Source organism: Schistocerca americana, chromosome 3 (assembly GCF_021461395.2).
Source record: "Schistocerca americana isolate TAMUIC-IGC-003095 chromosome 3, iqSchAmer2.1, whole genome shotgun sequence".
Lineage (NCBI taxonomy): Eukaryota > Metazoa > Arthropoda > Insecta > Orthoptera > Acrididae > Schistocerca > Schistocerca americana.
The window spans coordinates 213,322,250-213,348,728 of NC_060121.1; the positions used below are offsets into that span (position 1 = coordinate 213,322,250).

The 26,479-nt window shown below is 45.1% G+C and overlaps 1 protein-coding gene across 1 annotated transcript in view; it reads left to right on the plus strand.

Annotated features, from left to right (window-relative positions):
• Positions 1 to 26,068, plus strand: part of LOC124605980 (serine/threonine-protein kinase meng-po) — a 35,677-nt gene extending 9,609 nt beyond the window's left edge. Inside the window, 4 exon segments of the mRNA XM_047137944.1 lie at positions 3,851 to 4,030; positions 14,726 to 15,042; positions 25,733 to 25,932; positions 25,935 to 26,068. Of these exon segments, the coding sequence (XP_046993900.1) occupies positions 3,851 to 4,030; positions 14,726 to 15,042; positions 25,733 to 25,932; positions 25,935 to 26,068 (831 nt within the window).
• The last annotated feature ends 411 nt before the right edge of the window (positions 26,069 to 26,479 follow it).

Consider the following 26,479-nt stretch of genomic DNA (forward strand, 5'->3'; position numbering starts at 1 on the left):
TTGGAAGTCGTTCAGTACTTATCCTCTAGTAAACAGCTAGCAGATTTTCGTGCGTTACAAAACTGTTGGCTTACACTTTTTCTGATGTAGTCATGAGGCAAGGCCGTGTATCAGCTATAATATTTCAGTTCGTTGTATGGGATCCTAACGAAACATGCGGAACATTCTTTGTTCTTTGGTTCTCTACGCCGAGATGACCAAAATCACGGGATAGCGATATGCACATATACAGGTGGCGGAGTACCACGTACACAAAATGTTAAAGGGCAGTGCATTGGTGGAGCCGTCATTTTCTCTCAGGTAATTCATGCGATAAGGTTTCCGATGTGATTATAGCTGCACGACTGGAATGAACAGACTCCGAACGCGGAATGGTATTTCGTGCCAGACGCATGGGGCATTCCGTTTCGAAAATCGTTAGGAGATTCAGCAGTTCGAGTTACACAGAACAGTGTGGCAAAATTTGGCTTTAATGGGCTATGGCAGCAGATCAGCTAACAGCATGACATCGCCCGCAGCACCTCTCTGGGCTCGTGGCCATATCGGTTGGAACCTATACGACTGGACAATCATCACCTGGTCAGATGAATTCCCGTTTCGGTTGATAAGAACTGGTGGCAAGGCTCTAGTGTGACGCTGACTGCACGAAACCATGGACCGAAGATGTCAACAAGGCGCTTTGCAAGCTGGTGGTGACTTTTGTAGTGTTTTGTTACTCCTTTCTCACGTGAGGAACGTGTCCACGAATTGAACCACGTTAACGGAAACGACTACACGGTAATTAGCCATGACGTTGTGGTCTGTGTTTACATGTGACAGGCTGGGCGCTCTGTTCCAGCTGAACCAATCATTGACTGGAAATGGTTACGTTCGGCTACATGGAGACAGTTTGAAGCCATCAATGGACTTCATGTTCTCAAACGACGATGCCCCAGGTCACCAGGACACAACTGTTCGTGATTCGTTTGAAGAACATTCTCGATAATTTTATAATTCTAGAGCATGATTTGGCTGCCCAGTTCGCTCGACATGAATCCCATGTGGCATATATGGGACGTATTTGAGAGGTCAGTTCGTCCACAAAATCCTGCACCGGCAACACTTCCGCAATTGTGGACGGCTATAGAGGTAGCGTGGCTCAATATTTCCGCAGGGTACTTCCAGCTACTTGAGTTCATACCTTGTCGACCAGTTTCACTACACCGGCAAAAGCAGATCTGACACGATATGAGGAGCTATCCCACGGCTTTTGCCATCGCAGTGCAAAGCAGCTGTGTCTGCAGAAAGACTCACAGGAATGGAATCTGTTTGTTTCTGCAAAAGTAATATTCTTCTCAATTCCTTTATCCATATATATCTCACCACGTCCGTGCCACTAGGGGTGGGACATTAGTTTTATTCTTCCCATTTCTTGTTTTCCCAAGCATTTATCTCTCGTAGCACTGGGTTCGCTTTTCAGGATTTGGCAAAGTTTATTTAATGATTCGCGGCCGAATGTCCTTCGTCAAGGAAGGGAAGTCGTGTGTACAAAGTTTCACACCTTGTATAGCCCCAAATGAATGTATTCTTGCTACTTTCGTGTATGAACAACAAGCAAAATTTCGTTAGAATGTTAAGCAAGGTTTGCAGCAGCAACTGTGCAAATGTAATATATGGAATAAAAACAGCCGCCAGTTACGGAAGGTAGTAGTCAAAAGTACTTGACCTACGTTTCAACCCACATATATTGGCCTTCTTCAGAAGTCTTATTACGTTTTACATGCTGATTCTGATGTTCTGCCGAAGGCTTAGTCGTAATTAAAATTGACAAGATGGCTGTTTTTACGATTGTCACATTTAATTATCACTAAGCCTTCATGCTTGAAGGGTCAGCATGTAAACCGTTATAAGACTTCTGAAGAAGGCCAATTTATGTGGGTTGAAACCTAGGTTCAAAATGGTTCAAATGGCTCTGAGAACTATGGGACTTAACATCTATGGTCATCAGTCCCTTAGAACTTAGAACTACTTAAACCTAACTAACCTAAGGACAGCACACAACACCCAGTCATCACGAGGCAGAGAAAATCCCTGACCCCTCCGGGAATCGAACCCGGGAACCCGGGCGTGGGGAGCGAGAACGCTACCGCACGACTACGAGATGCGGACTGAAACCTAGGTCAAGAGCTTTTGACTGCTTCCTTCCAAAACTGGTGGCTGTTATATTGCATGTATCAAAATTTCGTTATTTATTATCTATCGGGGTGCTGCAATTTTAATGGTCACCAATGTGGAGTGGCCAGAAAGTGTAATTATTTCATTAACGCTTACGACTTTTTGTCCGAAACGTCCATATGTAAACCACCATGCTAATATATTTAAGATTTGAAGCTCGTGCTCCTCACGAGACCTGCAACGTGACTGCCGCGGAAGTGCCAATTGACTGTCCAGGACAACACAGCCTGTTGCTTTGACCAGTTCTTTGCTTGTCTTTCCGTGTGTTTGGAGAATAACAGTAAAAGATACCAGCGACTTCACTTTGGTGGAGCGCTTATTGACTAGTGTGTCGATCTTTGAACGGAAGCACAACAGCCGGCCGAAGTGGCCGTGCGGTTAAAGGCGCTACAGTCTGGAACCGCAAGACCGCTACGGTCGCAGGTTCGAATCCTGCCTCGGGCATGGATGTTTGTGATGTCCTTAGGTTAGTTAGGTTTAACTAGTTCTAAGTTCTAGGGGACAAATGATCTCAGCAGTTGAGTCCCATAGTGCTCAGAGCCATTTTTGGAAGCACAACAAAAACATTGCACAGCTTGAAATGCTTTCATGTTCTCCAGCTTGCCCGGTTTAGCAGCTGCAGTGTCCGTTTTCAAGTGGAGTTGCACTTTGTCCCTTTTAATTCCAAGTTCTGCAGCACGCCTTACCACTGACGCACTAGCTTCAGCAGACGTTTCCCTTCTCAGGTTTCTGGACTAACAAGGGTGGCAGGAGGGGGGAGGGGAGTAAGAGATGCATCCAAAACACTTTATAGGCTAAAAGAACACAGATACTTCAATAATTACACTCGAAAGTTTGGCAATAACATTCGATCTTTGGCGAAAACATTTGACAGTCGGCAACAGAAACCAAAACATTGCATTGAAACAAGCGTTCAGTTCATAGTGTTGTGGAATGTGGGAAAAACGGCAAATTGGCATTCATAAGAAGAAGAACAACACCAAATATGCAACAGGAGCGTAATATGTAAGAAATTGTCCACGCGACCTGTAAGTACAGTTCAAAACATTACTTCTTAATAGGAAATACCAACAACCAGAACTGTTTATAACCTATAGGTACAGTGACAAAAATGTATATTAAATAGCAAACATATGTACATATTCCAGGCCACTGATGATGCCTTGCAGAAAACAAAGGCGAAACGCGTAAGGCACTAAAATTGCGTTTTGTTCAGTTGCTGTCAGACGGTCCATAAGTAAAAATTATCAATATACCGTGATATTACACGCAACTGATGAAGACTGGACTGCAAAAGTTGAAAATGAGCTTTGACTTAATGTGAGTAAACGTACATTAATTTTAAGATCTACCAAGTATCCTCTGTTTAACAACGCGCCTGTGTGTCACCATGTGCGGCACAATTTGGAGATGAGGAACGAGGAAGATAACAAACGCATGTTGTGCAGGTGGTGGGGATGGATGGGGGATGGAACTGAAAGCTGTAGTTGAATGACACCTGAGTTACATTCATATCATTCGATACATAGTAAATCTGTAGCACACCCCAGCACTCACATTTATGTCTCTGAGTAGTATTGGCCTGGCAGCTGTGATGAGAGCACAATGTTACGACCTGTGTGACGTTTGCTGGCAGGAGTACGCGCCGCTGGGAGACCTATCCGGGGCGGTGAAGGCGGGAGGTCTGCCCGAGGAGCAGGTGAAGCGCGTCGCCTCGCAGATCGGCTCGGCGCTCGACTTCCTGCACTCCAAGCAGATCGTGCACCGCGACGTCAAGCTGGAGAACGTGCTCGTCTTCACCGCCGACATGACCAAGGTAAGCGGCGCCTCGTACTGTCATTCGTTAGGATCACTGTGTACAACACACCGCTGCAACACGTGGCCATGGTCAGCCTTTCAGTGTACTCACTTTTCCTTGTTATTTATTTCTTTTACTTTTATCAGACTTATGGCTCTGTCACGAAGAAATTAATAATTCCAATCCCAAAGAAAGCAGGTGTTGACAGATGTGAAAATTATCGAACTATCAGTTTAATAAGCCACGGCTGCAATACTAACACGAATTCTTTACAGACGAATGGAAAAACTGGTAGAAGCCGACCTCATGGAAGATCAGTTTGGATTCCGTAGACATATTGGAACACGTGAGGCAATACTGACCTTACGACTTATCTTAGAAAATAGATTAAGGAAAGGCAAATCTACATTTCTACCATTTGTAGACTTAGGGAAAGCTTTTGACAATGTTGACTGGAATACACTCTTTCAAATTCTGAAGGTGGCAGGGAGCGAAAGGCTATTTACAATTTTTACAGAAACCAGATGGCAGTTATAAGAGTCGAGGGGCATGAAAGGGAAGCAGTGGTTGGGAAGGGAGTGAGACAGGGTTGTAGCCTATCCCCGATGTTATTCAGTCTGTATATTGAGCAAACAGTAAAGGAAACAAAAGAAAAATTCGGAGTAGGAATTAAAATCCATGGAGAAAAAATAAAAACTATGAGGTTCGCCGATGACATTGTAATTCTGTAAGAGACAGCAAAGGACAGTGTCTTGAAAGGAGGATATAAGATGAACATCAACAAAAGCAAAACGAGGATAATGGAATGTAGTCGAATTAAATCGCGTGATGCTGCGGGAATTAGATTAGGAAATGAGACGCTTAAAGTAGTAAATGAGTTTTGCTATTTGGAGAGGAAAATAACTCACGATGGTCGAAGTAGAGAGGATATAAAACGTAGACTGGCAATGGGAAGGATAGCGTTTCTGAAGAAGAGAAATTTGTTAACATAGAGTATAGATTTAAGTGCCAGGAAGTCGTTTTTGAAAGTATTTGTATGGAGTGTAGCCATGTATGAATGTGAAAAGTGCACAATAAATAGTTTAGACTAGAAGAGTTTAGAAGCTTTCGAAATGTGGCGCTACAGAAGAATACTGAAGATTAGATGGGTAGATCACATAACTAATGAGAAGTTATTGAATAGAATTGGAGAGAAGAGAAATTTGTGACACAACTTGACTAGAAGAAGGGATTGGTTGGTAGGCATATTCTGAGGCATCAAGAGATCACCAATTTAGTATTGTAGGGCAGCATGGATGGTAAAAATCGTAGAGCGAGACCAAGAGATGAATACACTAAACAGATTCATAAGGATGTACGTTGCAGTAGGTACTGGGAGATGAAGAAGCTTGCCCAGGATAGAGTAGCATGGAGAGCTGCATCAAACCAGCCTCTGGACTGAACACATGGCTCTGTCTACCTAGACTTTCCCGGCCTATTAACTGATGTTAGTCTTGTTAGGTCTGCTGTCGGATCATGCAGTAATCTGGACACTATATTTCAGCGGTCCACCTGGCCACCATCTTTTGAAGATTACGCTGTTTCCTAATCTCACTGTAACTGGTTCCTATTGTTAAACGGAGGCCCTCTCCTACGCCGCAGAATGCCAAAACAGAAATCGTCGCTGCTAATCTCTATTACAAGTCAAGGTACAGGAGCCCCGTAGATGAGATGCGGCAAAACCGATAAATCACTATCCAGTACCAACGTTGGTACATTCTGCCGGCCGAGTCAAGGGTCGGTATTGTTGAATGTCATACAAAGCAGGGTTTCAATAGTTACTTAACGGGTAGCCCCTGTCTATATTCATAATATTATCTGCTTGTCTAATTCCAATGGACTGTTTTAAGACACAGTCCCTATAACAACATGCATGGGCAACAATTTGTGTCTTATCATACAACAGTTTGCGTTCCTCGTTAACGCAATACTTTGCCACCATAGATTTCTCTGGCTGCAGCAGTCCTGCGTGGTGTTGGTGCTCAGTAAATCTATCGTGAATGGTGCGAATAGTGTGGTCAATATACTTTTCCCTACAATGGTAAGCGATTTGGTAAAAATCGACTTTCCTCAAACCTAGGTCGTCTTTTACCGTACCAAGAAGCGCTCAATCTTGCCTCATGGACAACACTTTTCATATCAGCTTTGAAATCTCACGGGTTAGCAACCGAGTGGCGTCGTCTTCTTGTCGCAACGTTTCAATGGCTTTCATACCCATCATCTTCGCCTGAAGATTATGGATACGCAATCCATTGAAACGTTGCGACTAGAAGAAAACGCCACTCGGCTGATAACCCGTGAAGATTTCATAGCTGAAATACGTCGAGAAAGCCTGCAGTCGCATGTTTTTCATATCTTTTGTAGATATGCCCCCAAAATATGGAAGGAAACTAAGTGATCTACAAGCAACTTCCACTGATTTCGGCGAAGATCCCTACTCAAAGGCACGACGGATGTGTTTGTCTGAGAAGCCTTTCTGCCTCAACACGACAGTAAGGTGTTTCAGCTCTGGTGTAAAACTATATGGGTCTGAGACGGTGTAAACTCTCTTTGCAAAATCCACAGGTGCGACACACTGGGGTCTTCTTGGCTCGGTAAAAGATGACCTCGCAATGAGGACTCACGGTTTTGTGGGAAAAAGTATATTGGTCAAACTATTCGCACCATTCGCAGTAGATGTACCGAGCACCAGCGCCGCAAACGACTGCAGCAGTGGCGTACCACTAGCTTACCGAGGGGCACAAAATGTTATAAAAAGCAAATGGATACCCCTTCGTCCTGCTACTGCGACAGTGTTTTAAAAGAATCCTTTAAAATTAAATTAGCAGATTCCATTATAAATAGAGCCCGGGTCTACCCGTTAAGTAGGCTAAAACTTGCAATCATGTTTTATCCGACAAAAAATAATGCTCGTTGACTCGTGCTACAGAATGTATCGCCACTGGTACTCGAAAGCGATTCACCAGTTTTTCTGCTTTCACCGCAGGTGGTGCTGTACGTTCACTTGCGGTGACGGGCATCAACGACGATCTCTGGCGCACAAGCTGTTCGCCTTCCATGGTGTATAAAAGGGCCGCCGCTTCACGGTTTGAATCAGTCGCAAGGATCAGTTTTTGCCCTGATCTTGTACATTCTGTACACACCGCATCTGCCACGCACACTAAACGTCCAACTGTCAATATATGTAGACGACATGGCTTTATACATAAACAGTCGTGCCTGACACATCGTCCAGCGTAGATCAGAACAGGCTAGCGACAGTCTCATAGAATGGGTTTTCCGACCATTACCTGGACCCACTCGTTCCGGTTACTGTGAACATGAACCGGAGCGTTTATTTTAACATCCCATCTCATGAAGTTTTGACCTCTCTCCGACATATTCATGCCGTGTTGACACATATATTCCTTGTTGGAGGAACAGTCATCCTATTCTACTTCGTTACCGTGTCATACCCAATCTGAAATGCCTGGGACTGTTTGAAACAGTGAGCGGAACAACAATCAAGTTGCTTTCACTTTACTAGCTTCACTGAATATGTGGCGTCATCCGGCTATGGCATACCCCAAATATCTTGTAGACTCTTTCTCTTCGCCGAAATGAGTCCACTATTAAAACTATCGGTACTGTTACACCGTTTTGGGATGATAATTCCTACGAATAATTGAATTATTTCCTCCGGATTGCTTATAAATCTGAGGAAACAAAACGGTTGTGATAATTCTTCAACTGTAAGATCGTTACCAGACAGTTACCGCAAATGCAGTCAACAGCTGACAAGAATGTACGCGGCAGAAAATTCGACTGCGAGTGTGTGACGTGCTCCAAACAGAACAATAAACGCTGTTCTAAAACTATTTTCAACAAGAAACTGGATCGTTTAGCCGCTGCACTGCACTGATATATCCGAAATAGTATCGATCAAGTTCTCCACTTGTGTGTACATAACATTAATACTCGTACTCTGCAAACAGCTACCGAAATGTGTGTTTTCGATGGGATATACATTTCGTTTCATTCAGTTAAATCATCGCCAAAGGCAGGAGTAATTTGTCCGATTATTGTTTTTGATACAGATGTGATGCCTACATATACGTTTTACATTTTAACACAATTTTCCGCTTTGGCACTGGTGCTTTAGATGAAATGCAGTGATCGTATGGCATTTATTGGCCGGGATATCCCCCTCGGAGTTCGGCCGCCGTATTGCAAGTCTTTTTAGTTGACGCCACTTCGGCGACTTGCGTGTCAATCATGATGAACATGATGATGGACACACAACACCCAGCCCCTGCCGGGAATCGAACTCGGGCCCCTTTACGTGGTAGGCGGTAACGCTACCGCTGCGCTACGCAGGCGGACGGTGCTTTAGATAAAAAATGAGTGAGGTCATAAAAGGCGAACAGTAAAATAAAGGGTGTCCCATAAAGCATGCAACTTTTCAGCGCGTAATAACAAACAACTTTATTAATGGAATTAAGTAATTTACGTATTACTGCAGTGTATATCTGTGTTTATGTGTGAAATATGATATTACTGTCAACCCTTGTAGCTGACTGGTCAGCGAGGGTTCGATTCCAGTTACTGGTGGCAGCATTGGTATTGGGTGCACTCAGGGACTGTTGATATTTTTAAAAATATTTGGAATCCAATATATCGATATTTGAAAAAACACCGTTATCTGCACTCGATACATCGAAAAAGTAACGATATATCTACGGATAAAATATCGACGGATCGGCCAAAAAAATATCGGCTAACATTGTAAATATACTGCCGATTTTAGAACTCTATATTTAAGTATTGATTTCTTATTAGATATTTTGTACGTCAAAAAGCTAGTAGCCAGCTTATCCCCCTTAGAGCGAGAATTGGAGCGAAAACGATGCAAGTTTACTCTTGGCGATAACCACTTTTCTAACAATGTTAACTTCATGTAAATGACACAATAAAAGGTATCCCATGGGTCCGTCCTTAGGTTTCTTCAAATATCGGATTTGTCCGAAACACTTAACCCAGATAGTCCTGAATTATTTGTTTTTCAAAATTGATTTATATCTTATTAACGTTGATTCACAAGGTTGTAAGGAAGGAAGTAAAAACAATTTTGGGTAATTATTTTTATTTACTATTTCCAAAAATGGGCGTCCTTCCAGAAGGACGTCAGGTCAATAAGGGAACATGATTTTAAAGTCTATGACATTGCACAATTAACTTGTTTTGATTTTTATACTTTCAAATAAACATAAATAAATTTGAGTTATGGGCTAAAACAGCTAATAAATATAAAAAACAAAGAAAATAACCTATACGCATATTTTATGCACTAGTATGATAAGACATGAAGTGGTTCGTCACATTTTACGCACATAGTAGTAGTTCTTTTGTGGCAACTTCGACATTTCAGCTGCTTCTTCTTTTTTGTTCTCTCGTCCGTTGGTAATTTGGCAACCTAATGTTCTCTTCCATCAAATCTAGAATCTAGTTTGGCCCTCTTACTAGGACGTCCACTGCTGGTAGTGACTCTTTTGTTACTTTCAAGAACTGCAGTGACAATTCGACGACGAAATGTCAGATGATCTATGGGTTCTTCGTTGTGCGTGTAAAGATCCCAGGCATTTTGCTCCGCGATGTCTATAAAATGTGCAATGATTGGGAAATACCACTTTTTCCCTCTTACAGAGCATCTATATAGGGATACATTTTGGTCAGCTCGATCTATACCTCCCATATGAGTATTGTAGGAGTGTAATAAGTTAGGTTGAGGCACGCTAATCCTTTTCTTTTGTTCCCTGGAAAATCTTGCTACAGAGCGTAGTGGTTGCACTCCGTCAAAGTTGGTGACTACAGCAACAACATTGTTGTTATTCCAACGTACAATGGAAATCCCGGATGCTGAGTCAGAACAAACTTCATATGATCCTCTATTTTCTTTTATCATTTTATCTACAGATGATAGAGTACAATTCTTAGCTCTGTTTCCTCTTATTGTTCCTGTTGCTTCCACGCCCCTCTCTTTTACGTCATGTAGTAGTTCAACGGTGGTAAAGAGGTTATCAAAATATATTCGATATGGAACATGTGGAAGTAACTGGTCAACATAAGTCATTACCACACCGTACCCCATACTTTTCGTTTCATAATCCTTACTACATGTGCCAGCATTAGGTATTTCCTCGTCTTTTGATTCTAACATGTCCAAAAATTCCATCAGTGTACATCGTTTTCTGTGAATACAAAATGACAACATATTACCCTGACGTCCTTCTGGAAGGACGGTTGAAAACATTATTGAACTACAACTGACGAAAACTTTCAATCGTAATATGAACCTGTAAATAATTTAGGTTAATTCTTGAAGATATTATATGACAAGTTTCAGAATTATTGATGCAATATGAAAGAAAATATACATACACATCGATGACAAGGTCAGTCAGTTAGTCCATGGTAAAATAGGCCCTATTTTCAAGACAGTTTCTCACTCACTATAAACGACAGCGTCAAACTGACTGTCGCAGCACGCAACTGACTCTGCCTACTTCATATAACAATGCGTCACAGGCCGTTGCAAAAATGTGTTATTCGTAAAAATAAATAATTTCAACAGTGAGTGACGCCAATGTCAACTTCCCTATTCTTCCATTTCTGCAACCGCTAGCGAACTAGCAACTGTGGTGTCAAAACTACGTGGTGAAGTTAAACGTTGGAGTTTCTGTTAGTAGCGCCGAGCGCAGATTACGTCACTATTTTCCCTCAGACATCTCCGTCCACTGCAAAGGACAGTCTTGTCATTTAGAGTTTCGTTCATCACTTTAAACAACTGTTCCTGAATAATTCCAATGTGAAGAAATAGCTCACTAGTTACGCTAAAAATTGTTCTATTGGTTCACGCAGCTGGTGTGCTATTTCTTTGCCTTAAAATCTTGTTATTCCATTCACACCGCCACCCGTAGTGCAATCGGACTTCTACTTTATGCCACCTACACTTGCTTCACACACTCATACAGAAAGACTGGAAATGATGAAAGCTGTAAAGCAGTAAGACTCCTTCACACAGTGAAAGTAAATTTATGTTGCACCACAATTTCAAAAGAACACTTTCAAATATTCTCCGAAAATTGCGAAAAAGTATAATTTAAAATAAAAAATATCGGCACGCTATATTGCCATTTCAGTATCGATATGTTGATATATCAGGAGAAGGAATATTATCGGTACGTATCGGTATTTTTGGCAGAAATGTCGATATATCGATACAACAATATTTTGTCAACAGCCGAAGTGCACTCAGTCTCGTGAGGTCAACTGAGGAGCATCTCTACCGAGTAGTAGCGGATTCAAGCTCAATAGAACCGACAACGGCCGGGGGAGCTGTGTGATGATCACATCCATTTCCACACACCACCACCTAGCTCCATACCGCGTCCAATGACGCCACTGGCAGATGATTACACGGTGCTCGGTGTGTCCTTAGTGGCCCGTATAGGACCAGAACGCAGAATTTTACCTTTTACTTCTTTATAATGTGACGCAAATACCCTCCACGATCCTGCAAGCACAAGCTCTTTATTTCGATGACGTTTTCCACAACGTTTCGGCTTGCTTCGGCTTCTAGCTCTCGGCATTGAGCTCTCAAGGCAGATATACATGGTCTCATATCACGAGATCTCGGTGGGCAAATCATGTCACCGTTGCAAGAAATCACCCGGCAAGGCGGACACCAGTCGCATGCGAAACTTTCGCATGCCTCCTTGTGCGTGAGCTGAGGGTGCACAGAGATTTTGCAATCGATGTGTGACAAGTTGCACTCTCTTGTTGAAACAAAAACTCCTCGGCACTTACACATACAGTTCAGATCACAAAAACTGTATTTAACATTGCGGTAACTATTCCCCGTCCATTGTTAATGCGTTTCCGACATTATCTTCGAAGAAGTACGGCCAAATTACGCCCACAGCCCTAAAGCCACACCACACAGTCCATCATTGTGGATGTAATGACTTCTCCTTTACTACTCGAGGGGTTTCTGCGCCCTGCATTTCCAAATTTTGCTTCTTCTCGACGTCATTCAACAGCAAAATGCGCCTTATCAGTAGCTATCAACGGTTTTGATGAAACTGTTGCTCGTTCAATGTTTCGCAATCACCAAAAGGGCACATGCTCTAGGCGTTTTATGTGAGTACTTTTCGTTTCAACTCTTGTGTAAGTTGGATTTTATAGGCACAAAGGTGCAGATCGTCTTTGAGAATTTGTTGCACGCTGGTTTTGGGAATATCCAATCTTGAATGTCGGCGAACAGATTATACCGGACTCTCAGAAACTTTATCAGCCACGACGACGATGATTTCCGCACAACGACTGACACGAGGACACCCCAAGGATTTAATGTCCACAACCGAACCGGTTTTACTAATTTAGAGGTCGGTTTCATCACATTCGACTTGCAAGCTGCGACCTGATCGCGAATCGAACAGTGACCCGAAAATGTAGAATAAATTTCTTTTATTTGAGGTCTGTTGTTACAAGTGCTATGTCTGGCTTACGACAGCGTCAAAGTCTCCTTAAAGTGAAGCAGCAAATCAGTACCGAGATCTGAAGAAGGTCACTGCTGACCGAAACTGGTGGTCTGAGGGCCTACAAGTTTGTGACCGCAGAGGTGAAATAAAGTAAGTGTATTCTACATTCATGCTCATAAATTAAGGATGGTGAAACAACGCTCTGGTGGGCGGTTTGCGTGCTTAAATCACCTCTCGGTATGACCATGTGGTGTATTTGACCTGCAGTCGTCGTACGGTGGCGCTGGCAGCAGTCCACATACGCAGAGGTGTGTTGGTGCATGTCAGAGTACGGTGCAGCGAGTAAGTGTGCAAATGTTTTCAGACATGCTAATGGTGACTGTGTATTGAAAATAGCTGAAAGAACACATACCTATGACGTCATGAGGGGTAGAAAACTAGAGCTACTGGAGCCTGGTCAAACACAGCAGGTCGTAGCACGGGCCCTCCATGCGTCACAAAGCGTGAAGATTTTGGCAACGATTCCAGTAGACAGGAAACGTGTCCAGGCGCAACAGTATGGGCGTCCACAGTGTACAACACCACAAGAAGGCCGATATCTCAGCATCAGTACCCGCAGACGGCCACAGAGTACTGCAGGTAGCCTTGCTCAGGACCTTACCGCAGCCACTGGAACAGTTGTCTCCAGACACACAGTCTACAGACGACTGAACAGACATGGTTTATTCGCCTGCAAGGTGCATTTTACTGAACCCTGGTCACAGGAGAGCCCGTACAACCTGGTGTCACGATCACGGTACCTGGTCATTGGAACAGTGGTCCCAGTTTATGTTCACGGACGAGTCCAGGTATAGTCTGAACAGTGATTCTCGCCGGGTTTTCATCTTGCTTGAACCAGGAACCAGATACCAAACCCTTAATGCCCTTGAAAGGGACCTGTATGGAGGTCGTGGTTTGATGGTGTGTGGGGTGGGATTATGATTGGTGCACGTACACCCCTGCGTGTCTTTGACAGAGGGAGTGTAATAGGTCAGGTGTATCAGGACGTCATTTTGCACCCCTTTTCAGGGGTGCAGTGGGTCCCACCTTCCTCCTGATGGATGATAACGCACGGCCCCACGGAGCTGCCATCGTGTAGGAGTACCTTGAAACAGAAGATATCAGACGAATGGAGTGGCCTGCCTGTTCTCCAGACCTAAACCCCATCGAGCACGTCTGGGATGCTCTCGGTCGACGTATCGCTGCACGTCTTCAAACCCCTACGACACTTCAGGAGCTCCGACAGGCACTGGTGCAAGAATGGGAGGCCATACCCCAGCAGCCGCTCGACCACCTGATCCAGTGTATGCCAACCCGTTGTGCGGCCTGTGTACGTGTGCATGGTGATCATATCCTATATTGATGTCGGGGTACAGGCGTAAGAAACAGTGGTGTTATGAAGCGCATGTGTTTCGTGACGGTTTTCTCAACTTATCACCAATACCGTGGACTTACAGATCTGTGTCGTGTGTGATCCCTATATGGCCCGCATCTCGTGGTCGTGCGGTAGCGTTCTCGCTTCCCACGCCCGGGTTCCCGGGTTCGATTCCCGGCGGGGTCAGGGATTTTCTCTGCCTCGTGACGGCTGGGTGTTGTGTGCTGTCCTTATTTAGGTTTAAGTAGTTCTAAGTTCTAGGGGACTGATGACCATAGATGTTAAGTCCCATAGCGCTCAGAGCCATTTTTTTTGTTCCCTATATGCCTATGCCATTAGCGCCAGTTCTGTGTAGTGCCACGTTGTGTGCCACCACATTCTGCAATTATCCTTAATTTATGAGCGTGAGTGAACATTTTCGGGTCACTGTGCCACCTGCGACCATGTCGCAGCTTGTAGAACTAGTGCCATGTCTGGCTTACGACAGAGTCAAAAGGTATATTAGCCAGGTGTACCAGTTTCTTCAGTGTGTGTTAACAGGCGGCAGTGAGGCACCGTGTCAGACGTTTTATGGAAATCTAGAAGTAAGGAATCTGATGCTCTTCTTCCCTTCATTCCCGATCCACACATCAGCTCCCTCGTGCAGTCTTGTGAGTTGCCGCCTGTACTACAGACTCTATCGCAGTAAGCACCAGAAATGCCAGCACGTTCGGTACACTGAAGCTGCCGCCTTTGCCGCAGGTGAAGCTGTGCGACTTCGGGTCTGCGCGGCGCGAGGGCTCGCTGGTGTCGCGGGCGCGCTGCACGTGGCAGTGGTGCCAGCCGCCCGAGGTGTGCGCGGTGCTGAGCCGCGAGCGCTACCACTGCCGCACGGCGGGCGACGCGTGGCAGCTGGCCGTGCTCGTGGTGGTATGCCTGGCCGCGTCGCCACCCTGGCAGGCGGCCGACCACATCTCGGACACCGACTACGCCGCCTTCTCGCGCTGGCAGCGCCGCCGCTCCACGCGCCTGCCGCCGCTCTTCCGCCGCTTCACGCCGCGGTTCCTCAGGCTGCTCAGGTACGATAAATAACACCAGTAACCTTCCTCGGCTATTACCGACAGCGTCAGGAGCAAACTACTAACGGCTGGCGTAATTCCATTGTATCCCGTCCACAGATAATATTCGAAGTAGAGGAACACGAAGAAAACTAACTACTGTAGTACACAGACAAAAAGAGTTGACAACCCAGAATAGGATAAACAACGAAATGAAACGGCCTGTGACAGTATATCATATTATCGCGGTGATTACAAAATCTAGTCAAATTTAAAAAGAACTTCGTAGTATGAGTCAACTTATCACTATGACGTTGGGTCTACCTCTGGCCTGATTCGGTTACGAAGAGTGTCATAAAGCCGTTGCATCCTCTCCTCAGGCAATTTGAGCCACAACTGTTGTAACCGGTCATTGGTATCCTAGAGACTGGCTCTGGGGCGGAGTTGATATCTGAGCTGGTGTGACGAATGCTACACCACTGGCCATTAAAATTGCTACACCACGAAGATGACGTGCTACAGACGCGAAATTTAACCGACAGGAAAAAGATGCTGGATATGCAAATGATTAGCGTTTCAGAGCATTCACACAAGGTTGGCGCCGGTGGCGACACCTACAACGTACTGACATGAGGAAAGTTTCCAACCGATTTCTCATACACAAACAGCAGTTGACCGGCGTTGCCTGGTGAAACGTTGTTGTGATGCCTCGTGTAAGGAGGAGAAATGCGTACCATCACGTTTCCGACTTTGATGAAGGTCGGATTGTAGCCTATCGCGATTGCGGTTTATCGTATCGCGACATTGTTGCTCGCGTTGGTCGAGATCCAATGACTGTCAGTAGAATATGGAATCGTTGGGTTCAGGAAGGTAATACGGAACGCCGTGCTGGATCCCAACGGCCTCGTATCGCTAGCAGTGCAGACGACACGCATCTTATCCGCATGGCTGTAACGGATCGTGCTGCCACGTCTCGGTCCCTGAGTCAACAGATGGGGACGTTTGCAAGACGACAAACATCTGCACGAACAGTTCGACGACGTTTGCAGCAGCATGGACTATCAGCTCGGAGACCATGGATGGGGTTATCCTTGACGCTGCATCACAGACAGGAGCGCCTGCGATGGTGTAATCAACGACGAACCTGGGTGCACGAAAGGCAAAACCTCATTTTTTCGGATGAATCTAGGTTCTGTTTACAGCATCATGATGGTCGCATCCGTGTTTGGCGACATCGCGGTGAACGCACATTGGCTCTGAGCACTATGGGACTTAACAGCTATGGTCATCAGTCCCCTAGAACTTAGAACTACTTAAACCTAACTAACCTAAGGACAGCACACAACACCCAGCCATCACGAGGCAGAGAAAACCCCTGACCCCGCCGGGAATCGAACCCGGGAACCCGGGCGTGGGAAGCGAGAACGCTACCGCACGACCACGAGAGAACGCACATTGGAAGCGTGTATTCGTCATCGCCATACTGGCGTGTCACCCGGCGTGATGGTATGTGGTGCCATTGGTTACACGTCTCGGTCACATCTTGTTCACACTAACGGCACTTTGAACAGTGGACGTTACATTTCAGATGTGTTACGACCCGTGGCTCTACACTTCACTCGATCCCTGCGAAACCCTACATTTCAGCAGGATAATGCACGACCGCATGGTACAGGTCCTGTGCGGGCTTTTCTGGATACAGAAAATGTTCGACTGCTGCCCTGGCCGGCACATTCTCCAGATCTATCACCAATTGAAAACGTCCGGTCAATGGTGGCCGAGCAACTGGCTCGTCACAATACGCCAGTCACTATTCTTGATGAACTGTGGTATCGTGTTGAAGTTGCATGGGCAGCTGTACCTGTACTCACCGTCCAAGGTCTGTTTGACACAATGCCCAGGCGTATCAAGGCCGTTATTACGGCCAGAAGTGTTTGTTCTGGAATCTGATGTCTCAGGATCTATGCACCCAAACTGCGTGAAAATGTAATCACATGTCAGTTCTAGTATAATACATTTGTCCAATGAATACCCGTTTATCATCTGCATTTCTTCTTGGTGTAGCAATTTTAATGGCCGCTAGTGTACTAACGGCTGGCGTAATTTCACTGTATCTTTCGTCCTGTAACAGTATGTCATATTATCGCAGTGATTACAAAATCGACTCAGATTTAAAAAGATCTTCGTAGTACGAGCGTACTTATCACTACGACGTTGCATCTGCCTCTGGCCTGATTCGGTTAGGAAGAGTGTCATAAAGGTGTTGTATCCTCTCCTGAGGCAAGTTGACCCATAACGTAACTGGTCGTTGGTATCCTGGAAACTCGCTCTGGGGCGGGGTTGATATCTGAGCGAATTCTATATGGGGGACAGGACTCAGCATCCTAAAGGCAACATGAATACCTCGAAAACACACAGACAGTTTGTAACGTTCTTTAGATATTATTGAATAAATGCAAGACTGAGGAACGGATACTTAACTGGAGTTACCGTGTAGCGTGTTGTAACTGCAAGTGGTGTACTTACTCTGTGTTATTGTTAACAAAAACTTTATACGAATTGATTTGATAGTGGAACTTCCAATACCAGTAACGAAATACAGTCATTGCAAAATACATTCAACCCCTTAGGCACTAAATCCTCTGGCCATGTTCAAAACTGATAACTTTGGTTCCTGTGCACATAACAAATAAATTAAACTGTCTTACCTCTAAAGCAGCAACGGTGGAACGCGATATATTCTCGTCTCTCATGAAAAAAAGTAAAAATATGCCAGCTACAGGCTCAGCAGTGTGCATTGCTGGCCGTAATACTTTCAAATTTACATGAAATGCTTTTGGCTGATAAATGAAAACATTTAAGAACCGTCATTGAAAACCATATGACCTGGACAGGGAGTTGGTACTGATTGTAGGGAATTACTAACACTGAGTTTTTAGTGAAACTGTTTTGCAAGTTAGGCTTGACTTTGAAACAAGAGACAGTCAGAGGAAGAGAGAAAAGAAACCAGATGCTGTCAGAGCCCGTTTAGAAGCATATCCATAAAAACTTCATTTTAGCTACCATTTGCAACAAACCGCACAGCTTGACCTAGCAGAGTTCCTTAGAAATAAATGTCTGTAATCAGAAAAGACCTTGTGCTCACGCTGCACACAGCGTGTGTCAAAAGGTATGTTATAAGGCAAGGTGGTAGGTAGATGGGTACAATGTGAGCATACTGTGCTAATTAACTTGCGTTCGAAAACACTTCATATGCGTGTTTAATTCACTTAAAGAAATTGCTCAATATGGCAGCCACTAACTTTGATACATTTTGTGTATCGCCTGATGATGCCTTGCCAGACCCATGGAAAGACTCCTGCTATACCACGGACGAGTCCAGCTGATACTTGAATTCGTGCCACAAGATCTTTTGGTGTCTCCTTTCGTGTAGCGTACACCATGGTTTTAATGTACGTCCAAAAGTGGAAATCCAATGGTGTCAGGCCCGGTGAGCGATGGTGCCAGGCAATAGGGTCTTCTCGTCCAATCCATGTGTTGCAAAAGGTGTGGCCACATACCACGCTATCGAAGTGTGCTGGAAGGCCATTCTGGTGGAACGCATGGCACGAACAATGTCCAAAGGTACCGCGAACAACAACCCACATGTGATCTATCACTGAAATATAAGGTAATTGGGGCCGTCACCATTCACAGGTATGAGGTACGAACCTTTGACGTGATCATCAGTGAGATCTGTCCACACATAGAGAGCAAAGCGATGTTGGTGGCCTTGGATGTGCAGCCCATGAGGAATTTCATAAGCTGTCCGTTTCACGTAGACGCTTCAGTAGTCCAGCAAACATGACGTGGGCTGGGTGATGCCTGTTGGAATAACCTTCCTCATAGAGCCGGTAAGTTTCTCTCGCATTGCTTTGGGCTTCCCCGCACTCTGCAGCCGCCATTGTTCATTCTCGTTTTACAGTAGTCATACGAATGACTGAAAACTACGTACAGTATGAAACTACGGAACACAATACAGTACTATACACTAGTGTTGTCTGCGGAAGTCTGTGGAGTGCTGTGTATGTCATGTAACAAGTGAAGCAGTATCACTGGTAAACAAACCGACCAACGGCACACACAGTATTCCGTCTGCTGCTTTTCTGTGTTGGTTTGTTTATCCACAGTCCATTTCAGGTGCCCTAGCACGTCAACAGTCACAGAGGGATTACAATTGCTATTATCTCCTTTACTCCTTGCCTAGATTGTGTGGTCTAAACTGTCTACATTCTACTCTATATTTCAGAGACGCTCAACTACCTCACCTTGTAACATACCTATTGACGCACTCTGCATTAACCACACACTGCACATACTACCCATACCGTCGCAAGCCAGAATCCATCGTAACACTACGAAAATACTATGTAACTTATGCACTAATGATCAATTTAAAAGTCTTCTAAATCTAGTTTATGGACTTAAAAAGCTATTTGAAATGGTATACAGTTTCCTATATTTGTGTTTAACCTGTAAAGTATTTAATGACAATGATGTTATATGTTGATAATTATTACTTTGGATCCGTCTGACTACCACTCAGAGTACCAAATGTTACGTACGATGCTTGTTTCGCGGTTATTTGCAAGGGATCTTTAGTCACCTGAAATATATACATACATGTGTTTCTAATATTGTGTTTTACAAACTAGACGTTATACGTGGAGATCTAAACAGTTCTGGTTATTTATATTTTTCAGTGACGTGTTAACAATTTAAATTTCTACTTATAAAATTCGTAGGTGATCCTCTACATGAGTTCTTTTTACGATTTTCTGCTGTTTTTCTGTTTATTGCCGTAGTACGGTTAGGTTTCTGAATGAATGCTGTTTTTCATTTCTTGTACTAGGTTTATCAGAGGGTCTGTGTTGATATGTGTCTGGTTGTTTATAGCCTGTTTGTTCTGTGTAATGGGTTTCTAAATATGGTAGTGTTCCTGCATTAGTATAAAGCATTTGTTGCAGTTTCCTAAAGTTGGTAGGAAGATGATTTTGCTACTTTAAGCGCTCTGAAAATGTGCACAAGTTTGTTTCACACTTCCAACAGTTGATTTGTTCTTTGTAACATGTTTTCAAATGACTGATGTCATTTCTATGTCTACTCATGGGTAATTTTGACATTCATGCTTGTATATTACCCATCCCTGAAATTTCTTTCTACTGATTGATGGTTAGTTCAAGTTGGTTTTTCGAGTTTACATAGTTTTATATGCCGTATGGAGACCCCATTCTTTAGTACTTTGATATTCCGTGTGTTAGTGTATATGTGGAAGTTATAATGTACATTGTTTCTGTGCGATTTTTTAATTGTAAACATATCAGTTATTGGAAGAGTGAAACAAACCAGCCTACTTTTGCGGAATGCTTAAAGCACGCTAACTGTCATCCTACCAGCTTAGAACAAGACACGAAAATCGTCAAGATAAATAACCCTGACAAATGTCTTATACCAATGCAGGAAAACAACCATATCTAGAAAGCCATTGTTGAGAAGAAACAGATGAACGACCAGACACGTATCAACACAAGCTCTCTGCTAAACTTAATAAAAGATATGAAAAAAATATTTTATCCACCACCAGCAACTATATTTCATTTATTGAATTAATCAGCAATCAGGCGCACAAAATAAATTTTATAGTTACTGCATTATTTGCGACCCGCAAATGACCAGGTGCCTGAAATCTGTAAAGGAAACAGAGTTTCTTTTGTGCGACTCGTTACTGACTATTTCAATGAATACAAAAAAAGTATCCGTTTACACACTTAATCATGCTATGGCCTTGAGCAGAAGAAGAGTAGCAGTAAACCCCGAAAGGAATATCAAGTGCAGTAGCTTTCATGAAATTCGTAAGCAGAAACTTAAACTGTTAGTACGCCATAGAAAGGCGAAAGTGCCAGAAACGTTTGTCAGTGACCGATATAGAAAACAAAATAGTAAAAATAAGCATCTGTATATACTTGGGTTGGATAAAACGTAGTTGCAACACGGCCATAACATGAGGGATGTGCGGCCCGTGGCATGCCCGACGTCTGTAGCTGAAATTAAGTCAGAGGAAGTAGTGTGGTGAGCAGCAACGGCTGTGTTTGAGTCAGTCGCTGTCTCTACTGTCTGAAAGTGCGGGAGACCAGTTCAAGCGCCCTAACAGTATACAGGGTTATTACAAATGATTGAAGCGATTTTAGGCATTCACAAATGTTCGATATGTGCCCTTTAGTGATTCGGCAGACATCAAGCCGATAATCAAGTTCCTCCCACACTCGGCGCAGCAAGTCCCCATCAATGAGTTCGAAAGCATCGTTGATGCGGACTCGCAGTTCTGGCACGTTTCTTGTCAGAGGAGGTTTAAACACTGAATCTTTCACATAACCCCACAGAAAGAAATCGCATGGGGTTAAGTCGGGAGAGCTGGAGGCCATGACATGAATTGCTGATCATGATCTCCACCACGACCGATCCACCGGTTTTCCAATCTCCTGTTTAAGAAATGCCGAACATCATGATGGAAGTGCGATGGAGCACCATCCTGTTGAAAGATGAAGTCGGCGCTGTCGGTCTCCAGTTGTGGCATGAGCCAATTTTCCAGCATGTCCATATACACGTGTCCTGTAACGTTTTTTTCGCAGAAGAAAAAGGGGCCGTAAACTTTAAACCGTGAGTTTGCACAAAACACGTTAACTTTTGGTGAATTGCGAATTTGCTGCACGAATGCGTGAGGATTCTCTACCGCCCAGATTCGCACATTGTGTCTGTTCACTTCACCATTAAGAAAAAATGTTGCTTCATCACTGGAAACAAGTTTCGCACTGAACGCATCCTCTTCCATGAGCTGTTGCAACCGCGCCGAAAATTCAAAGCGTTTGACTTTGTCATCGGGTGTCAGGGCTTGTAGCAATTGTAAACGGTAAGGCTTCTGCTTTAGCCTTTTCCGTAAGATTTTCCAAACCGTCGGCTGTGGTACGTTTAGCTCCCTGCTTGCTTTATTCGTCGACTTCCGCGGGCTACGCGTGAAACTTGCCCGCACGCGTTCAACCGTTTCTTCGCTCACTGCAGTCCGACCCGTTGATTTCCCCTTACAGAGGCATCCAGAAGCTTTAAACTGCGCATACCATCGCCGAATGGAGTTAGCAGTTGGTGGATCTTTGTTGAACTTCGTCCTGAAGTGTCGTTGCACTGTTATGGCTGACTGATGTGAGTGCATTTCAAGCACGACATACGCTTTCTCTGCTCCTGTCGCCATTTTGTCTCACTGCGCTCTCGAGCGCTCTGGCGGCAGAAACCTGAAGTGCGGCTTCAGCCGAACAAAACTTAATGAGTTTTTCTACGTATCTGTAGTGTGTCGTGACCATATGTCAATGAATGGAGCTACAGTGAATTTATGAAATCTTTTCAATCATTTGTAATAGCCCTGTATTTAGGAAACACGATCAACGTTCGTAGATGAAGACAGAAGTGGCACATGATCTCAGCGACCAACAATGTTTCTTTCTGGCACTGCATACCAACATCCTTCATAACAATGTACGATGGCACACGGCTAACGCCGTGCGGGAGCTCCTTCGTGTATGAGAGTGAGAGATACTGGAATATCCACCGTATTCATCCGATATGAATCTGTGCGATTAGGACCCGTTCGCCAAAATGAATGAACCTCTCATGGCACCTGCTACAATACATCTACATCTACGACTACATACGAGGGTTGGAAAGTAAATAGTGGCAACAATTTATTCACAACCGATACAAAAGAGTTAAATGTTTGCAACTGTTTCTGTCATTCAAAGTAGTCACCAGCGTTGTGAAGAACCCGTTGCCAGCGATGTGGAAGGGATAGTATACCGTTAGGAGAGCCACTTCTGTTGATGGTGCGAATGGGGCGGTCGAAAGTTATGGTACTTTTCGTGTACGTCTGTGATGGTGTTATCCTAACGCATTACGTTCCTACACGGCAGACCGTCATTGCACAGTATTACTGTTCGTTTTTGGAGCATCACCTGCGACCAGCTTTGCGAAAGAAGCGGCGACACTTTCTGCGCAGCCCATCCACCATTTTGCACGACAATGCTCGGGCGCATAGGGCGCAAGCTGTGGCTGCTCTGTTCGGTCGGTGGGACTGGGAAGTACTGTACCATCCACCATACTCCCGGGACTTATGTCCTTGTGACTTTGATTTGATTCCGAAGGTGAAGGAACCACTTCGTGGCATTTGCTTCAGAACTGTTCCAGAGACTCGACAGGGAATAGACCGCCCCATTAGCAACATCAACAGCACAGACTCTGCTTACTACGTCTTCCACAACGCTGGCAACAGGTTCTACACAACGCTGGTGACTCCTTTGAAGGACAGTAACAGGTACAAACATGTAACTCTTTTCTATCGGTTGTGAATAAATAGTTGCCACTATTTAAGCTCCAACCCTCGTAGATACTCCGCAAGCCAAAGTACGGTGTGCGGCGCTGGGTACCTTGTGCCACAATTTCTGATTTCCCCTTCTGTTCCACTCGCAAATAGAGCGACGGAAAAATGACTGCACGCCTCTCTGTGAGCCCTAATTGTTCGCATCTTATCTTCGTTGTCGGCTGTAGAATCGTTCGGCAGTCAGCTTCAAATGCCGGTTTTCTAAATTTTCTCAACAGTGTTTCTGGAAAAGAATGTCTTCTTGTCTCTGAGGATTCCTATTTGGGTTCCCGAAGCATCTCCGTAACACTCGCGTGTTGTTCGAACCTACTAGTAACAAATCTAGCAGCCCGCCTCTGAATTGCTTCAATGTCTTCCTTCAATCCAACCTGGTATGGATCCCAAACACTAGAGCAGAACTTGAGAACAGGTCGCACCAGAATTCTATATGCTGTCACCTTTTCAGATGAACCACTCTTTTTTTAAAATTCTCCCAAGACAAGACAAGTGAAGACATCATCCGTGCCCTAGGGCGATACTTGAGAGACATCGACACAGGTGGACAGTGTACAATGCCTTCCATCTCTGTGGGGGAAGGTGATCGACATGCTAGGCGATTGTACTGAGAACATGTAATATGATGATCGTCTGTGAGTAAAGTCTAGTACGGATTATTACTGTGTTGCCACAACTTTTTATCGAACCCATGAATTTAGAGCTACTGAAGATGCCTTGCAGATAACAAGGGCGAAGCGGGTATGCCATGATAAATTACACTGCTGGCCATTAAAATTGCTACACCACGAAGATGACGAGCTACAGACGCGAAATTTAACTGACAGGAAGAAGATGCTGTGATACGCAAATGATTAGCTTTTCAGAGCATTCACATATGGTTGGCGCCAGTGGCGACACCTACAACGTGCTGACATGAGGAAAGTTTCCAACCGATTCCTCATACACTAACAGCAGTTGACCGGCTTTGCCTGGTGAAACGTTGTTGTGATGCCTCCTGTAAGGAGGAGAAATGCGTACCATCACGTTTCCGACTTTGATAAAGGTCGGACTGTAGCCTATCGCGATTGCGGTTTATCGTATCGCGACATTGCTGCCGCGTTGATCGAGATCCAATCACTCTTAGCATAATATGGAATCGGTGGGTTCAGGAACGCCGTGCTGGATCCCAACGGCCTCGTATCACTAGCAGTCGAGATGACAGGCATCTTATCCGCATGGCTGTAACGGATCGTACAGTCACGTCTCGCTCCCTGAGTCAACAGATGGGGACGTTTGCAAGACAACAATCATCTGCACGAACAGTTCGACGAAGCTTGAAGCAGCATGGACTATCAGCTCGGAGACCATGGCTGCGACTACCCTTGACGCTGCATCACAGACAGGAGCGCCTGCGATGGTGTACTCAACGGCGAACCTGGTTGCACGGGTGGCAAAACATTTTTTCGGATGAATCCAGGTTCTGTTTACAGCATCATGATGGTCGGATCCGTGTTTGGCGACATCGCCGTGAACGCACATTGGAAGCGTGTATTCGTCATCGCCATACTGGCGTATCAGCCGGCGTGATGGTATGGGGTGCCATTGGTTACACGTCTCGGTCACCTCTTGTTCACATTGACGGCACTTTGAACAGTGGACGCTATATTTGAGATGTGTTACGACCCGTGGCTCTACCCTTCATTCGTTCCCTGCTAAACCCTACATTTCAGCAGGATAATGCACGACCGCATGTTGCAGGTCCTGTACGGGCCTTTCTGGATACAGAAAATGTTCGACTGCTGCCATGGCCAGCACATTCTCCAGATCTCTCATCAATTGGAAACGTCTGGTCAATGGTGGCCGAGCAACTGGCTCGTCACAATACGCCAGTCACTACTCTTGATGAACTGTGGTATCGTGTTGAAGTTGCATGGGCAGCTGTACCTGTACACGCCACCCTAGCTCTGTTTGACCTAATGCCCAGGCGTATCAAGGCCGTTATTACGCCCAGAGGTGGTTGTTCTGGGTACAGATTTCTCAGGATCAATGCACCCAAATTGCGTGAAAATGTAATCACATGTTAGTTCTAGTATAATATATTTGTCCAATGAATACCCGTTTATCATTTGCATTTCTTCTTGGTGTAGCAATTTTAATGGCCAGTAGTGTAGTTTTATTCAGTTGTAATTAGACAGATCCAAGGTAATAACTATGAACAAAGGACAAGTGAGGACGACAACGAGAGTTAAAGATGGTGCGCGGTGTGGCTTGCAGGCGGCTGCTGGAGCACAAGGTGGAGAAGCGGGCGCCCGTGTCGGAGGTGGAGAAGTACCTGAAGGACACGTGGCTGGTGGGCGGCGCCAGCGCCAGCGCGGGCTGCCACGTGGCGACGGCGTCCGGCGCGGACACGTCGTCGAGCGCGGCGCTGCACGGCCGCGGCCAGCAGCCCAGCAGCGCCCTCATGGAGGAGGACGAGGGAAGGGCCGGCTGCGCAAGCTGCTCTCCAGCTACGGGCTCGAGACCACCGTCGACCAGCGGCTGGTGGCGCGCCGCGTCTGGGAGTGGGTGCTCGCGTGCGAGCCCGCAGAGACGGCTCTCGACGGGGTCTGAACCAGGTGCTCCTCCGTTTAGGAGACCCCCCAGCCCCGCTGCCCTCGCGCAGCGACGACTGAGCGCCACCCTCTCGGCGCAGGGCAGACCGTTCGGTGGTCTGGTGCAACGTGTGGCGTGGCTAAACGGAGTGAGGCAGCGGTTCGACGGTGGGCCAGCTACAGTGCCGTGTGTAGAATGGTCTGGTGATCCCTCACACCCCCTGAACTGTGATATACGCGCTGTGAAACAATATGATGTGTTATGTGATACTGTGGGGAGAGGGTCTGGTCTGTGTCAAGTGCAATATTTAACTTAACCGTACAGTGCAAATGACCACAGATTTTTGCCCTGTGCGAGAATCTGTATTACATTCCATTGGCTTCATGTCTGTCCTTTCAAATATTGTTTCACTTAAAAGATTCGTCGCTT